The sequence below is a fragment of the Hemibagrus wyckioides genome, linkage group LG05 (genome assembly GCF_019097595.1).
Source record: "Hemibagrus wyckioides isolate EC202008001 linkage group LG05, SWU_Hwy_1.0, whole genome shotgun sequence".
Classification (NCBI taxonomy): domain Eukaryota; kingdom Metazoa; phylum Chordata; class Actinopteri; order Siluriformes; family Bagridae; genus Hemibagrus; species Hemibagrus wyckioides.
Window position 1 is genome coordinate 30,219,748 of NC_080714.1, and position 18,408 is coordinate 30,238,155.

At 43.1% G+C, this 18,408-nt stretch overlaps 1 protein-coding gene across 5 annotated transcripts in view; it reads left to right on the forward strand.

Moving 5' to 3' along the window:
• Positions 1–11,855: 11,855 nt before the first annotated feature.
• slc44a5b (solute carrier family 44 member 5b) overlaps positions 11,856–18,408 on the forward strand; it is a 44,199-nt gene continuing 37,646 nt past the window's right edge. For 4 of the 5 annotated variants that reach the window (XM_058390187.1, XM_058390190.1, XM_058390188.1 and 1 more), the window contains exon 1: positions 11,859–12,028. In XM_058390187.1, the coding sequence (XP_058246170.1) occupies positions 11,992–12,028 (37 nt within the window). In that variant the 5' untranslated portion in view covers positions 11,859–11,991. Of the gene's footprint in view, positions 12,029–18,408 lie in introns of all 5 variants that reach the window. The other variant, XR_009204603.1, reaches the window with a different exon arrangement.

Genomic DNA, 18,408 nt, shown 5'->3' on the forward strand with positions numbered 1-18,408 from the left:
GAACACTACAGAAAATCTCTGTGTTGTTGTCAAGAGTCTGGAGACACCAGACCCTGCAATACAGATGAGCTGAAGGCTCAGGAGGAGTCTCTCTCTCTCTCTCTCTCTCTCTCTGTGTTGATATAATGAGACAGTACTGGTTTCTCCCCTCAGTTCCCCATCTAAGAAAGTTATCTTGGTACAGGCAAATTGTCTCCCCCATTAAGAAAATCGGCTCAGCTCAGCTGGACCGGGAGAAGCCGTGCTCCACTGAGAAGAGCTGAGTAGGTTCTGGAGCAGTGCTGGAGCTGCCTGCGCTGGCAGAGGCAGGCACGGAAACACCAGACACTACACCAGTGCAGGGGGACGGGGAGACGTGGAAATGGTGGATGATTTTAAAGTGCAAAATAAAAAACAAGGGAAAAGACAAGGGAAAAACAGGCAAAATAAGAGACAAAGGTGGAGGAACGAGAATCGGACAGTGATGACCATGTCAGATTCTGTTTTAACTCTCAATTCTCATGAGGAATCCCATATTCAATAACATGTATTTAATTCATGACATTTTGGACGTCTCCAGGCTATTGGGCTTAAAGACTGGTCTGATTTCTCTAGATCAGGAAAAGGCTTTTGATCGGGTTGAACATGAATATTTGTGGAAGGTGCTGGAAGCCTTTTGGTTCAACCCATGTTTTATAGCCATGATCAGGGTGTTGTACAGTAACATTGAGAGTGTACTGAAGGTTAATGGTGGTTTATGTGCTCCTTTTAGAGTGTACAGAGGGATCAGGCAGGGCTGTTCCCTCTCTGGAATGTTCTACTCTCTAGTTATTGAACCTCTTTTAAATAAGTTAAGAAGTCTTCTCTCTGGTTTTAATATTCCACACGCTAATGCCTCAATATGTTTATCAGCTTATGCAGATGATCTGGTAGTGATGATAAACACACAAAATGATGTCAATGTTTTAACTGATATTTTAAAGGACTTTCAGATTTTATCCTCTGCCAAAGTTAACTGGTCAAAGAAGCCATTTTAGTTGGGGAGTGGGGAGGTGGGCAACCGTCACTACCAGGAGGCTTAGCGTGGAAAAGAGGGGGTTTTAAATACTTGGGTGTCTACCTGGGGAACAATGAATTTTTAAACAAAAACTGGGAAGGTTCTGTAGAACATGTGCAGGGTAGACTGAGCAGGTGGAAGTGGCTGGTCCCAAAGATGTCCTACAAGGGATGAACGCTGGTCATCAACAACCTCGCCGCGTTGTCCATCTGGCACAAGCTGGCATGCGTGGATCCGCCGCCGAACCTGCTAGCGAACATCCAGGCCCTGCTGGTGGACTTCTTCTGGGACGGTCTACACTGGATTCCACAGAGTGTTCTCCATCTGCCCAAAGAAGAAGGAGGACAGGGGCTGGGTCCAGCTATCCAGCAGAGCCGCAGCCTTCTGCCTTCAGTTCATCCTGGAGATCTGCACAGAGGAGCGTGTTCAGCTGATGGACTATCCACACACAGAGACTGGTCCTGCAGAGGACGAACCCTTTCCCCAGCTGAACATCGCTCCTGACCTCGACGGATGTGCAGGCCCCCTCCTGGAGTGCCGGGGTGAAGGGGAGATGGACTTTGGGTCAGTGTCGGGGAAGCTGCTCTACAGAGCGTGTGTGAAGGTTTTAAATAAGAAAAAGCTGAGTGGGAGGGTGGACACCCCATGGAGAAGTGTACATGGTTTTAATGATGATTTTAAACCAGAGTGGACACACTGTATAAACCACTGTTAACTAAAAAAGCTGCTGACCGCCAATGGAGGATTTTACACTGTATTATCTCTGTGAACTCTTTTTTTCCGTTTTAATTCCTGATGTTACACATGGTTGTCCTTTTTGTTCACAGAGAGAAACAGTATTTCATGCTTTTATTCACTGCTTCAGGTTACAGTCACTGTTTGTGTTTTTCAAATTCAAATTTTATTTGTCACATACGAAATCATACACAGTCTGACATGTAGTGAAATGCTTTTTATGACTGTTCTACATTTGAAGAAAGAATTTAAAGTGTGTGGACAAGAAAAGTATAGGGATATAGGTAAATATATATTATATATATATATATATATATATATATATATATATATATATATATATATATATATATATATATATAAAAATAAAAACTAACAGTAGAAATTAAAGACATGATAAATTATGAAAAACACCAATAGTTATGTAAAGCCAATTGTGTATTGGATATACATATACAAATATATGTGTATATAAAAATAAAAATAGATATATAATAAAATATAAATAATAATAACAGGAATATCGATATCTATTGTACAAATACCAATTGTAACAGTAAAGTGTCGGTGCAGCATGCACACAAAGATGTGGGTGAGGTTATTGTGTGTGCAGAGTAGTGCAGGGTATACAAGTAGTGCAATTATTGTTTGTGCAACAATCAGCTGAGGTAGAATGTAATGTTCATGTGTGGGGTAAGTCTAGAAAGTCCAGTTACTAGGTGTTCTGGTTGAGGGCCTGAATGACTTGCAGGAAGAAGCTCCTCCTCATTCTCTCTGTGTTTGTCTTCAAGGAACGGAAATGTTTCCCTGACCACAACAGAGAGAAGAGTCCATTGTTGGGATGGCTGAGGTCCTTCATTATCCTCCTGGCCTTGGTCCAGCACCGCTTGCTGTATATAGTGTCCAGGTCAGGAAGCTTGGTGCGGATGGTATGCTCGGCTGATCGCACCACCCTCTGGAGAGCTTGCCTGTCCTGTTTGGTGCTGTTTCCAAACCAGGCTGTGATACTTCCCATCAGGATGCTCTCATTGGTGCAGGTGTAGCATGTCTTTAGCACCTTTGAGAGCAGTTTAAAGTCCTTCAGGCATCTAAGATGATAGAGACACTGCCAGGCCTTCTTCACCAGGGTGTTAACGTGACAGGACCATGTCAGGTCCTGCGTGAAACCAGAAACTTCCACTCTCTCCACTGGGGTCCCGTTGATAGTCAGGAGCTGGTAATTCCTCTCCTGCTTTGTGCTGAAGTCCACTATCAGCCTTGCTGACGTTCAGGAGGAGATTGTTGATCTGGCACCATATCTCCAGGTTTCTAATCTCCTCTAGATAGGATGTCTCATCATTGTTGGAGATCAGGCCCACCACCACAGTATCGTCCACAAACTTAATGATGTTGGTGGAGCTGTAAGTGGTCACACAGTCGTAGGTATACAGAGAGTGTAGCAGGGGCTCAGAACACAGCCCTGGGGGGCTCCAGTGCTGAGGGTGAGTGAGGGTGAGACATGGTTGCCCAACCGTACTGCCTGTGGTCTGTCTGTCAGGAAGTTGGAGATCCCTTGACACATTGATGGGCTGAGGCCCAGGATCTCCAAATTAGTGGTGAGTATGCAGGGAATTATGGTGCCTCATCCTGGATTCAAGATTGCACTGGTGAGGTCGGCTGCCGTCACAACTGCTCAGACCATGGCCATCACTACGTACGACAGGGCCACTCTTATTTCTATTGGTGCACAATGCACTCACCTTTTGCCGTTTTTGAACCCGGACCCATCTTGGCCGAGTGAGATCCTGAGGAAGAACAAAGGATGCAACCCATACTGGCGTCTGCGAGGAAAACGAGCCAGCATCAGGAACAGGCTGAGGGCACACGCACACTGCGCTCCCTTCCCTAGTATCCTGTTAGCCAACGTCCAGTCATTGGAAAACAAGCTCGACGACCTCAGGGCAAGGGTCAAGTTCCAGAGAGACATTCAGGACTGCAACCTTCTCTGCTTCACCGAGACATGGCTGAACCCAGCGGTACCGGACCACGCCATCCAGCCGGCCGAGTTCTTCTCGGTTTACCGCATGGACAGAACACTGGACTCGGGGAAGACAAGGGGAGGTGGAGTGTGTCTGATGGTGAACAACCACTGGTGTGACAATGCGAGCATTGTTCCCCTCTCACACTCCTGCACACCGAATCTTGAACTTCTGACCATCAAATGTCACCTGTTTTATCTCCCTCGGGAATTTAGCTCAGTCACAGTCAGTGTCATTTATATTCCACCTCAAGCGGACACAGACACTGCGATATGGGACTTACACGAGACACTAAACCTTCACCAGACACAGCACCGAGACGCCGCGCTCATTGTTTTGGGTGATTTTAACAGTGCCAACCTCAAGTGCGCACTGCCGAATTTCCATCAGCACATCAGGTGCCCCACCAGGGGCGAAAGGACACTAGACCACTGCTACACACCATTTAAGAACAGCTACAAGGCACAATCACAACCACCGTTTGGGAAATCGGACCATGCCGCCATGCCTGTATACAAACAGAGATTGAAACAGGAAGCCCCGGTGCAGAGGGAGGTCGCATGCTGGATGGACCAATCAGTGGCCACTCTGCAGGGCGCGCTTGACAAGGCAGACTGGGACATGTTTCGGCACAGCTCTGATGACGTCAGCATGTTTACGGAAGCGGTTGTGGGATTTATAGGGAAACTAACGGATGATACGGTACAGAAAACCATCATCAGGACGTTTGCCAACCAGAAGCCATGGGTGGATAAGACCATCCGCGACGCCCTGAGATCCCGCTCTGCTGCCTACAACGCTCGTCACCGGGAACATGGACGACTACAAGGCTGCGTCTTACAGCATGCGCAGAATGGTGAAGGAGACAAAGCGGCACTACGGGAGGAAACTAGGGACGCAATTCCAACATGGCGGCTCTAGGAGCCTGTGGCAGGGACTTAGAAACATCACGGACTATAAAACACCATCCTCCAGAATGGGGAATGCGGACCCTTCTCTGGCAGACGAGCTAAACACTTTTTATGCTCGCTACAAGGCTGCAGCTAATCACACTAGCGGTGCTAGCGGCACAAACAGCATGCACACTGAGAGAGCCGGTTAGGTTAATGCGTTCACCATCTCGGAGCATGAAGTGAGAAGGGCATTCAGGAGAGTGAACACCAGGAAGGCAGCAGGACCATATGGCATCACAGGTCAGGTTCTGAAAGCGTGCGCTGACCAGCTAGCACTGGTGTTCACCGAGATCTTCAACCTCTCCCTGAAACAGTCTACAGTCCCCTCATGCTTCAAACAGTCCACCATTGTTCCTGTCCCGAAGAAACCCCAGCCCACCTGCCTCAACAACTACCGCCCTGTAGCCCTGACTTCAGTAGCGATGAAGTGCTTTGAAAGACTGGTCAGAGACTTCATCACTGCATCACTACCAGACACACTGGATCCGCTACAGTTTGCGTACAGGCAAAACCGCTCCACTGAGGACGCCATTTCACACCTCCTTCACACAACAAGAAGCCACCTGGACTGCAGAAAAGAGAATTATGTAAAAATGCTGTTTGTGGACTACAGTTCAGCGTTCAACACCATAATTCCTTCCACGCTCACCTCTAAGTTGGAGGTCCTAGGTCTCAGCACACCCCTGTGCCAGTGGATTTCCAACTTCCTGACAGACAGACCACAAGCTGTACGAATGGGCAAACACATCTCATCCTCCATCACCCTAGCACTGGAGCTCCTCAAGGTTGTGTTCTGAGCCCCCTGCTATACTCACTGTACACTTATGACTGTGTGGCCACTTCCAACTCCACCACCATCATTAAGTTTGCTGATGACACTGTTGTGTTGGGCCTGATCTCAAACAACGACGAGACGGCCTACCTACGGGAGATTAAAAACCTGGACAGCTGGTGCCAGGTGAACAACCTACTCCTGAACATCAGCAAGACTAAGGAGTTAATAGTGGACTTCAGTACAAAGCAGGAGCGGTCATACCAACTGACCATGATCAGCGGAACCCCAGTGGAGAGAGTAGACAGCTTCCGGTACCTAGGTGTTCACATCATGCAGGACTTGACTTGGTCCTGTCATACCAACACCCTGGTGAAGAAGGCCCGGCTGCGTCTATACCGCCTGAGACGTTTTAGGGACTTTAAACTTCCCTCTCAGGTGCTAAAGACTTTTTACACCTGCACCATTGAGAGCGTCCTGACGGGTAGCATCACTTCCTGTTTCAGGAACAGCACCATGCAGGACAGATGAGCCCTCCAGAGAGTGGTGCGTTCAGCTGAATGTACCATCCACACCGAGCTCCCTGACCTGCAGGACATCTACAGCAAGCGGTGCCAGATCAGATCCAGGAAGACTGTGAAGGACTCTTTTCTCTGTTGCATTCAGGGAAGTGCTTCTGCTCCATGAAGGCAAACACAGAGAGAATGAGGAGGAGCTTCTTCCCGCAGGCCATTCAGAGTCTGAACCAGGAAGCACCTAGAACCTGATATGGATACAGGGACTCTCTCTGCTTTTTTTTCATCACTTTGCACAACCTCGCACATTTGCACAAACTGACACTTTGACACTGGACTGGCACCAAGCCACTTTATACAATTATTCCAGCACATGGACACTTTAATGATAAACACTGGATCACTTCAATATATGCCATATACACAAACATCCCATCACGTTCATGTCTGCATTTATGTGTATATACACTATATTGCCAAAAGTATTCGCTCACCTGCCTTGACTTGCATATGAACTTAAGTGACATCCCATTCCTAATCCATAGGGTTCAATATGACGTCGGTCCACCCTTTGCAGCTATAACAGCTTCAACTCTTATGGGAAGGCTGTCCACAAGGTTTAGGAGTGTGTTTATGGGAATTTTTGACCATTCTTCCAGAAGCGCATTTGTGAGGTCACACACTGACGTTGGACGAGAAGGCCTGGCTCTCAGTCTCCGCTCTAATTCATCCCAAAGGTGTTCTATCGGGTTGAGGTCAGGACTCTGTGCAGGCCAGTCAAGTTCATCCACACCAGACTCTGTCATCCATGTCTTTATGGACCTTGCTTTGGTCACTGGTGCACAGTCATGTTGGAAGAGGAAGGGGCCAGCTCCAAACTGTTCCCACAAAGTTGGGAGCATGGAATTGTCCAAAATGTCTTGGTATGCTAAAGCATTCAGAGTTCCTTTCACTTGAACTAAGGGGCCAAGCCCAGCTCCTGAAAAACAACCACACACCATAATCCCCCCTCCACCAAACTTTACACTTGGCACAATGCAGTCAGACAAGTACCGTTCTCCTGGCAACCGCCAAACCCAGACTCGTCCATCAGATTGCCAGATGGAGAAGCGCGATTCGTCACTCCAGAGAACGCGTCTCCACTGCTCTAGAGTCCAGTGGCGGCGTGCTTTACACCACTGCATCCGACGCTTTGCATTGCACTTGGTGATGTATGGCTTGGATGCAGCTGCTCGGCCATGGAAACCCATTCCATGAAGCTCTCTGCGCACTGTTCTTGAGCTAATCTGAAGGCCACATGAAGTTTGGAGGTCTGTAGCGATTGACTCTGCAGAAAGTTGGCGACCTCTTCGCATTATGCGCCTCAGCATCCGCTGACCCCGCTCCGTCAGTTTACGTGGCCTACCACTTCGTGGCTGAGTTGCTGTCGTTCCCAAACACTTCCACGTTCTTATAATACAGCTGACAGTTGACTGTGGAATATTTAGGAGCGAGGAAATTTCACGACTGGATTTGTTGCACAGGTGGCATCCTATCACAGTTCCACGCTGGAATTCACTGAGCTCCTGAGAGCGACCCATTCTTTCACAAATGTTTGTAAAAACAGTGTGCATGCCTAGGTGCTTGATTTTATACACCTGTGGCCATGGAAGTGATTGGAACACCTGATTCTGATTATTTGGATGGGTGAGTGAATACTTTTGGCAATATAGTGTATATATATATATATATAGATTTAGAGAGAGAGAGAGAGAGAGAGAGAGATGTTTATCATGTAGAGGTTTGTTATGGTGTCATATATGTTTTTTTAACATTACATTTAAGAAGGTAAATTGTAGTAACTGGTCAGTCTGTGGTCAGACCTTTCCATGCTCGTTAAATTTAACTAATAAATTAGATCACATAAAAACCCCATTGTGAAATATATTAAAACATTTTATCTCCACAAGAGCTAGTGAAGCACATCTCACATGAAAAATATCTTTCTGATATATTCCTAAATAATAAAGGATTTCATCTGAAAGTTGTTCCTTATCTTTCCTGTAATTGTTCTTCTGAAGATACAGAACTTTTCCATCCATGTTCCCCAGTGTCCTCTGGAGAAGACTACAGGATCATCAGGAACGGGACGATGCAGCAGTTTATACTCATATCTACCTCAGAAAAATGATTTATTTGATAAATAAAACCTAACAGAATGTCCCGAAATTATTGATAAGACATGATAAAAATCTGAAAGTGTTAATGCAGGAGTCTGAGAGTTATGAAAGCATACGTAATGGTCACTGTTTACGTTTCTCAATCTTCAGTGACCACACAGCTGACTGCAGCGGTCACTCACACACCGAACACACAGGGACTTTCTCTTTCACATCTGAGACAGACGTTTCCATTCACATGCACACAGAATCTCAATTAACACAGGCACTAATTATATATATATATATATATAGAGTGACAACTGGATGTGACCAGACACGAGCTGAAGATCATGGTTTATAGAACTGCTGTGTTACACACACACACAATCGTCGTTCAGAGTAAACAGAATGAATCGTGTGTTATGTGAGGTGTCTGAAAGGCTGAGCTGCCTCCATGTTGCTGATGATAAACAGCAGGACAGCAGCTACAAGAAGGAACACCATCATCTGCAACCACAGAGGGACAAATCGTCCTGAATCCTGAATCTGCGTACTCTCCTGCGTCCTCTCCTGTCTCATGGCAGTGTACTTCCCCCGAGACACAGTGTAGTACGGAGACACCATGGGCCTGGAACAGATAAACACCTGGAGATATTTATACAATCAATACTAAAACCAGTGACATGGGGGGGGTAAAGACAGACAGAAAACCAGACATAGACAGACAGGTGCTCACTCATCAACAATGTCCATTTCTCCATCCTCAGTGCTGAACATGGCATTTCCCCTGAAGTGACAGTAATGATACTGTGGGTCAGTAAGGGTCACTGAGTATTGATACTGTCACTGAAAATGTTATGACGGTCATTTACCGGCTACTGGAAGCTTCCTGTCCCCACTAGAGAAAGGAGAGAAGACACATAGAGGGATTAAACACACACACTACTGTAACACTGATGGGTTTATAATGTCACTGAACACAGACGTGTTTATCAGACTCACAGATCTGCGCTGGGGGAGATACACTTCCTCATCCTCTACACACAAAAACAACAGAAAAATTTAGTTAATATGTGACATCATCAGTGTGACATCATCAAGTGTCTGCAGATATAATAATAATTATAATAACAATAATAATAATAATGATGATGATGATGATGATGATGATACCCCTACAGGACCTACGCTGTTTGTTGTAGAGCACCCGCTCTGATGCTTGTGTCATCTTTCTCCTTTTAGCCATCATGTCTCTCAGCTTCTTCTCATACAGAAATCTGGTGGAACCTAAATCACAACCCACACATCACATCACACACACACAAACACACACACACACTATAATAAACACTACACAACACATCAGAGTGGACTTTACTGAAACTCACCGACCACAGGGCCATGTTTAATCCCATAATCGTCCAGCATCCAGCTGATCTCCTGGTCACTTTTACTGCTCAACATCTCTCATAGCCTTCAACAACTACTGCAGCTCCAACACCTGCACAGAGGACACACCTGCACACACCTGCAGAGAGGAAACATCTGCACACACCTGCAGAGAGGAAACACCTGCACAGAGGAAGGTGGAAGAAGGTCACATGTTAGTGTGGAGCTCCTGCTAAGAGGAAACCGAACCACACACACACCCCAGTGTTGTGAATTCACAGAAGCAGACCAGGGGACACAGGAGCAGGAATGTTTTATTGGAGAGCAGAACACACTCCGCTGGTACTGTGGTCATCAAGTCCAGTGAAAAGGAAGATACAGTTTTAAAGGCCTTGAGTGGGCAAGGCTTGAGGTGATACTCTTAAACGAAAAACCCCAAGGGGAGGTAGACCTCACAGGTGTCCACTCCATGGTATGACAATGCAAAAGCCTAGAGGTGATACTCTTAAACAAAGCACTGGACGGGAGAAAGATCCCTGGAGTCGATCCTGAACTCTCAGCTAGTTCACACTTCCTCATCTCCGTCTGATCTGATCACCATGTGGTGCTGAGAGCTGGGATATCTAAATAATTATTCAAAGAGCCATGTATGTTACAGTAGATCTCACAGTGACCTCACAATATGTTTTCCTACAGCAGTCACTCATCACCTTCATCCTCACATCTTCCTCATCCTCATCACACTGCTGTCATTCATCACTCAGATTTATTTTTAAGATAAGTTAATGATTGGTGATTTTACATTATTCCTAATAATAATATCATTACTTCCGTAAACTGATCTCTAAACTCTTCACAGACCGGGATTTACATTTACATCATTTACAGATCAAATCATTAATAAATACATTAATAAACTCTGTGGGGTTTAAGCATTATTTAATTTAGAAAGAACTGAAATTTTAATAGAAAAAAATAATTTAAATAAGTCATTATAAACACTGAGAGTGGGATTATAAATCATTATACAGGTGTGTATAGAGTCAGGTGAGGATGTGTAAGCAGGAGTTTTTTGATCATTTAAAAAATTTTTTTTAAAGTTTTTTGATTTATAAATCAGTGCAATTTCTGAGTTAGAGATTTAAGACTAGTTCCTTCACTGATGGAGACTCCAGAACAAAACTGACCACAAGGTCAAAGCCACTGCCATGGTGTCCAAGAGGTCCTGTCCACAGCAGTCCCATACACTCAGTAGGAGAAGTGCACTAATCAGTGAGTAGTGGACGATAAACAGGAGAACCAAGATATTTGAAACACACAGCGATCTGCTCACATTTAACTAATCATGAAGAACTGAGGGCAGAAGGGCTTTATTATCTCCACACATACATTACAGCACATATCCCTGCTGAGGGGGTTGTGGTCATAAAATCACAGGGGCAGCTATGATACAGCCCCCTGGAGCAGAGAGGGTTATGGTTCTTGCTCAGTTGCCCCATAGTGGAGATTGGTGGTGTTGGGGGTGTTTGAACCCTGATCCTCTGATCAACATCCCAGAGCCCTAACCACGCGAGCCACCATCATCAGAACGTCAGAGTTATTCCCAATGAGACATTAATGCTGAATGATGTTGTTGTGATATGATTGGAGGTTAAATCTGTCGCTCTCTGTGAAATTAAACAGCAGTTTTTAAAGTAATAAATAATGAGTCCTTACCTGAAAACCGAAACTTCTCCTCGGTTAGCTGCAGGCTGTGTGCACTGTGGGAGGAGCTGCAAACACCGGAAGAAGTGCGAGGAGCTGCAAACACCGGAAGAAGTGCGAGGCGTCACCATGCTAATGCTAATGCTAACGCTGTCGGCCGCTAGATGGCAGTGCAGGCACGTTTTATATAAACCGCAACGATTATGATTATCCCTGAATTTCTTTTTTTTATTTAGCGTATTTTTTTTTACTGATTATTATTATTATTATTATTATTATTGTTCTTGTTATTAAAATTAGTTCATTATTATCATATTATCATAATTAGTTAATTATAAAACTACATTTTAATTGAACTCATGTTCCACAGATCTCCAGATCAACAGAGAAATATTTCGAATTGAAATAATAAAAAGATTTTTTAATATCATATAATTATTTATAAAGAGTGATTTTTCAGAGGTAATAATTTTCCCTTGGACTGTTTCTAGCGCGGGCAGTTCTCGGGACAGGGGAGGGGGAGGGGGAGGGGGAGGGTGAAGCGGTAACACCGCAACACCGCCATGTTGCTCCGCCCCTTCTTTCACACACACACACACACACACACACACACACAGGGACTTGCTTTAAATCTGCGGACAGACTCGGAGTAGAGAAACTGCGACTTCGGATAAAAGCAGAGCAGAAAATCATTACATCCCGGAGGAAACCCTCTCTAACACACAGCCATGAGAAAAAACACTTACCTTTCTCCTTCTCAGTGCGGTAAGAGCTGTATATTCACTCTGTATATTCACTCTGTATATTCACTCTGTATATTCACTCTCTAAACACTTTTAGATTAAAACACTCACAAGTCACACACACAGGTTCGTGTAAACACTCCATAAAACACTTAAAGTAAAAAAAAAAACACTTTATAATAAACAATATAAAGTTTAGAAACTCCATCAGAAACTTTGGGAAGGATCTTAAAGTTCTCTCAGGTGTTGAAGCGCGAGACCTTTCAGTCTTTTACACCTTAGAGTAATATAAAGTTTATAAACAGGTTTTATAATCAGTGTGTTTCTGAGCCAGTGTAAAGATAGGAGTGATGTGCTCATATCTTCTGGTTCTAGTTAGGACTCTAGCTGCTGCATTCTGGACTAACTGGAGCTTGTTTCTGCTCCTACTGGAACATCCAGACAGTAAGACATTACAATAATCCAACCTAGAGGTAAAAAAAGCATGAACTAATTTCTCTGCATCATGAAGTGACATCATATTTCTTATATTAGCGATATTTCTGAGATGGAAGAAGGCTACCCGAGTGATATTATCTACATGAGCTTCGAATGAAAGACCAGAGTCAATAATCACACCAAGATCTTTTACTGGTGGACAAGATGAAACCAAAAGCCCATCCACCATTACTCTGTAATCAGAAAGCTCACTTCTAGCTGCATGTGGTCCTAGTACAAGCACCTCTGTCTTGTCCGAAATAAGCAGGAGGAAGTTAGTGACCATCAACTGTCTAATGTCCTTTACACATTTATAAAACACATAATAACAATCAGCCAGTGAGAGTAACAGCACACTGGGTATTATTATTATTATTATTATTATTATTATTATTATTACTATAATAAGATTAACAGTAATACTACTGTTAATAAGTAACACTTACACAAAAATTCCTCTATCATCATTAATTACAGTTCATTTTGCACTAGTGGTGTTTTCAGGTGTACACTTTGGTAAGTTTAGACCCGAGGCATTTCTCTCCACTTCTACATGTTTTACACAAAAAAACAAGAGGGGGACACAAACTTTTTGCAAATGTTTTTCTGGACATAAGGTAGTGTAATGTTTGTGCCCCATCATCAGGCTGTGTCTCAGACCACTCACTGCTGCCTTAGGGTTCCTCCTACAGAGGGTTAAATCGGGTCTGTGACGTTCTCCTTTAACTCGGTACAGTGTGGGTTTGTGTGGAACTGAGTACGTCATCATCAATCTGACCGAATCAGTCATCCAAAGAGAGAGAGACAGATAAATGGAGTGGAAGAGTGACAGATGATTGTATCTCGCTCTCCTGCTGCTACTCTTTAAAACAGAAACAGACTGAAGTCACTGTGTGTGTGCATGTGTGTGTGTGTGTGTGTTTACAGAGTGTAGAGATGTGATGTACAGAACATCTGAGTGTTTACTAATCTAATGATGACCTATGCTGATGATTGTATTGGTCAGTCTCTTGTGATTGATCCTGTTACTGTTCAGACAAAGAGGATGTTTATACACAGCTCTGAAAGAGTGGTCATCTTTATCCTCTTCCAGTAGGACCAGCTGGATGGCTAATAGATATCTCAAAAGTTATTGGAGTCAAATAATAACTATTAGCCATGCCAAAAGAGTTGAAAAGAAAAGTTCTGAGTGAGGAAAAGAAGGGTTCAGTTCTGGCTTTTCTGGCAGACGGATAGCGTGAGCATCAGGTTGCTTCCATCCTTAAAGACAGAGATTCATAAGAATAAGGTCAAGCTGCAGACATTGAAAACAACAAATCTACAGAACAGCAGAGGGCAAAAAAGACTCTCCACTGACCAGGATGACCGCCAACCCATTTTATACCTCAAGTGACCTACAAAAAGATGGCCATCGTCAGCTGGGGTGAAGAGCACAATGTGGACGGTTCGAACCGGGCTCCTAGAGGCAGGGCTGAAATCATGCTAGAAAAAAGCCATTCATCAATGAGAAGCAAAGAAGAACCAGGTTGAGGTTTGCAAAAGACCATGAGGTTTTGACCGTGGAGGACAGGAGTAAGGTCATCTTCTCTGATGAGGCCAATTTTGAGCTTTATCCAACACGGGTCATCTAATGGTTAGATAGAGACCTGCCAAGGCTACAGGCCGCAGTCTCTCACACCCACTGTGGAATTTGGTGGAGGAGCGGTGATGATCTGGGGGTGCTTCAGCAATAACCTCACCCAACATCAGCGTGAAAGACAGAGAGCCAGACGAGACACATGACAGCTGTGATTAAATGTCATGGTTATGCCACCAAATACAGTGGTAGTACCTCTGTCCTCGACCAACCCTTGTGTTTGACTTTTCGGTATTCAATTTGACCTCGGTGTACGGAAATATTTTGGGTGAACGACTCGACCGTCAGGAATGCTGGTTTTTGTTTCATACAGGATTGCAACGAATATCAACATTTGTTTTCAAAAAACAATTTCTGTGTTCAACCCGACCTGAAAAGAGCTATTGTGACCGCACACCAGGGGCGATTCTATAATTTTCATTTAAGGGGAGTTCAGACCCCAATGAGGGTATAAGAGTAAAAAATTAAATAAATAAATAAATGAAATAAAATAAAGGTTTGACTAACAGGGTAGGATGGTAAACTTATTGCAGCATTCCACTGTATTGCACAGATGTGTTTAACATTTGAGTACTGAACAAGACAAATACGAGTCTTCCTGATCACACACTCACACACACACTCACACGCACTCACACTCACAAACACTCACAAACACTCATACACACTTGTCCTCTGATCCTCGCTCTGTAACGCCGCGGTCCGTGGATTGAAGAACGCACTGAAAGACGGGGAGGAGCCGAAGAGCTGCCGTTTTCATATGAAATTTAAAGGGGACTGAGGAGATCAGGAATTTGTGTAGAGTTTATGGAGAATCACTGAGTAGAAATGTTAAGAAAATGGCCTAGCGATGCCCATGCCGCACACGCTTTCTATGTGGCATACCCTGGCATAGACAATAGACAATAGAAAATAGAAATTTGTAAATTTCTCTTTGAGATGAATAAAGTATCTATCTATCTATCTAGAGATGAAGCAGGTTACACGGGTCATCTGTTCTAACAGCACCATCTGTGAATGCTTGTGTTAGAACCCCACACTGTCTCTTGTGGTATAATTTCAGTAGCCATGTCTCCGAAAAAGGGGAAATCAGGCATCAGTGTTGCCGAGAGGAAAGTTGTGAGATCAACCATCGAGTTGAAACAGATTAATTCATTTTACATTATTTTCTATGGGGAAAAATAATTCGGTTTTCGACCAAATTGGTATTCGACCAGAATTTTGAAATGAATTAAGGTTGAACACTGAGGTACCACTGTACTGAGTTTTAAACTTTTCCTAGGTTAAAACATTATTACGGTGTTTATACTGTGTGGTGTTTATACTGTGTGTTCATACTGTGTGTTTACACTGCGTGGTGTTTATGCTGTGTGTTTATACTGTGTGTTTACACTGCGTGGTGTTTATGCTGTGTGTTTATACTGTGTGTTTACACTGTGTGGTGTTTACGCTGTGTGTTTATACTGTGTGTTTACACTGTGTGGTGTTTACACTTTGTGGTGTTTGTTCTGTGTAGTGTTTGCACTGTGTGGTGTTTATACTGTGTGGTGTTTGTTCTGTGTAGTGTTTATACTGTGAGTTTACACTGTGTGGTGTTTGTTCTGTGTGGTGTTTGCACTGTGCGGTGTTTACACTGTGCGGTGTTTACACTGTGTGGTGTTTGCTCTGTGTAGTGTTTACACTGTGTGGTGTTTGTTCTGTGTGGTGTATGCACTGTGTAGTGTTTACACTGTGTGGTGTTTGTTCTGTGTAGTGTTTATACTGTGTGGTGTTTGCACTGTGTAGTGTTTACACTGTGTGGTGTTTACACTTTGTGGTGTTTGTTCTGTGTAGTGTTTACACTGTGTGGTGTTTGTTCTCTGTGATGTTTATACTGTGTGGTGTCTGCACTGTGTGGTGTTTGTTCTGTGTGGTGTTTATACTGTGTGGTGTTTGCACTGTGTAGTGTTTACACTGTGTGGTGTTTATACTGTGTGTTTATACTGTGTGTTTACACTGTGTGGTGTTTATACTGTGTGTTTATACTGTGTGGTGTTTATACTGTGTGTTTATACTGTGTGGTGTTTATACTGTGTGTTTATACTGTGTGTTTACACTGTGTGGTGTTTATACTGTGTGTTTATACTGTGTGGTGTTTATACTGTGTGTTTATACTGTGTGTTTACACTGTGTGGTGTTTATACTGTGTGTTTACACTGTGTGTTTACATTGTGTGGTGTTTATACTGTGTGTTTACACTGTGTGGTGTTTATACTGTGTGGTGTTTATACTGTGTGTTTACACTGTGTGTTTACACTGTGTGGTGTTTATACTGTGTGTTTACACTGTGGTGTTTATACTGTGTGTTTACACTGTGTGGTGTTTATACTGTGTGTTTACACTGTTTGGTGTTTATACTGTGTGTTTACACTGTGTGTTTACACTGTGTGGTGTTTATACTGTGTGTTTACACTGTGTTTATACTGTGTGGTGTTTATACTGTGTGTTTATACTGTGTGGTGTTTATACTGTGTGGTGTTTATACTGTGTGTTTATACTGTGTGGTGTTTATACTGTGTGTTTACACTGTGTGTTTACACTGTGTGGTGTTTACACTGTGTGTTTATACTGTGTGGTGTTTATACTGTGTGGTGTTTACACTGTGTGGTGTTTATACTGTGTGTTTACACTGTGTGGTGTTTACACTGTGTGTTTTATACTGTGTGTTTTATACTGTGTGTTTACACTGTGTGGTGTTTATACTGTGTGTTTATACTGTGTGTTTACACTGTGTGGTGTTTATACTGTGTGTTTACACTGTGTGGTGTTTATACTGTGTGTTTACACTGTGTGGTGTTTACACTGTGTGTTTACACTGTGTGTTTACACTGTGTGTTTATACTGTGTGTTTATACTGTGTGGTGTTTACACTGTGTGTTTATACTGTGTGGTGTTTACACTGTGTGTTTTATACTGTGTGTTTACACTGTGTGGTGTTTATACTGTGTGTTTACACTGTGTGGTGTTTATACTGTGTGTTTACACTGTGTGTTTACACTGTGTGGTGTTTACACTGTGTGTTTATACTGTGTGGTGTTTACACTGTGTGTTTATACTGTGTGTTTACACTGTGTGGTGTTTATACTGTGTGTTTACACTGTGTGGTGTTTACACTGTGTGTTTTATACTGTGTTTACACTGTGTGGTGTTTATACTGTGTGTTTTATACTGTGTGTTTACACTGTGTGGTGTTTATACTGTGTGTTTTATACTGTGTTTACACTGTGTGGTGTTTACACTGTGTGTTTACACTGTGTGGTGTTTATACTGTGTGTTTACACTGTGTGGTGTTTATACTGTGTGTTTACACTGTGTGGTGTTTATACTGTGTGTTTACACTGTGTGGTGTTTATACTGTGTGTTTACACTGTGTGGTGTTTATACTGTGTGTTTACACTGTGTGGTGTTTATACTGTGTGTTTATACTGTGTGTTTATACTGTGTGTTTATACTGTGTGTTTACACTGTGTGGTGTTTATACTGTGTGTTTATACTGTGTGTTTATACTGTGTGTTTACACTGTGTGGTGTTTATACTGTGTGTTTACACTGTGTGGTGTTTACACTGTGTGTTTTATACTGTGTGTTTACACTGTGTGGTGTTTATACTGTGTGTTTACACTGTGTGGTGTTTATACTGTGTGTTTACACTGTGTGGTGTTTACACTGTGTGTTTACACTGTGTGTTTTATACTGTGTGTTTACACTGGTGTTTATACTGTGTGTTTTATACTGTGTTTACACTGTGTGGTGTTTACACTGTGTGTTTACACTGTGTGGTGTTTATACTGTGTGTTTACACTGTGTGGTGTTTATACTGTGTGTTTACACTGTGTGGTGTTTACACTGTGTGTTTACACTGTGTGTTTATACTGTGTGTTTATACTGTGTGGTGTTTATACTGTGTGTTTATACTGTGTGTTTACACTGTGTGTTTACACTGTGTGGTGTTTATACTGTGTGTTTATACTGTGTGTTTACACTGTGTGGTGTTTATACTGTGTGTTTATACTGTGTGTTTACACTGTGTGGTGTTTATACTGTGTGTTTACACTGTGTGTTTATACTGTGTGTTTATACTGTGTGTTTATACTGTGTGGTGTTTATACTGTGTGGTGTTTATACTGTGTGTTTATACTGTGTGGTGTTTATACTGTGTGTTTATACTGTGTGGTGTTTATACTGTGTGTTTATACTGTGTGGTGTTTATACTGTGTGTTTATACTGTGTGTTTACACTGTGTGGTGTTTA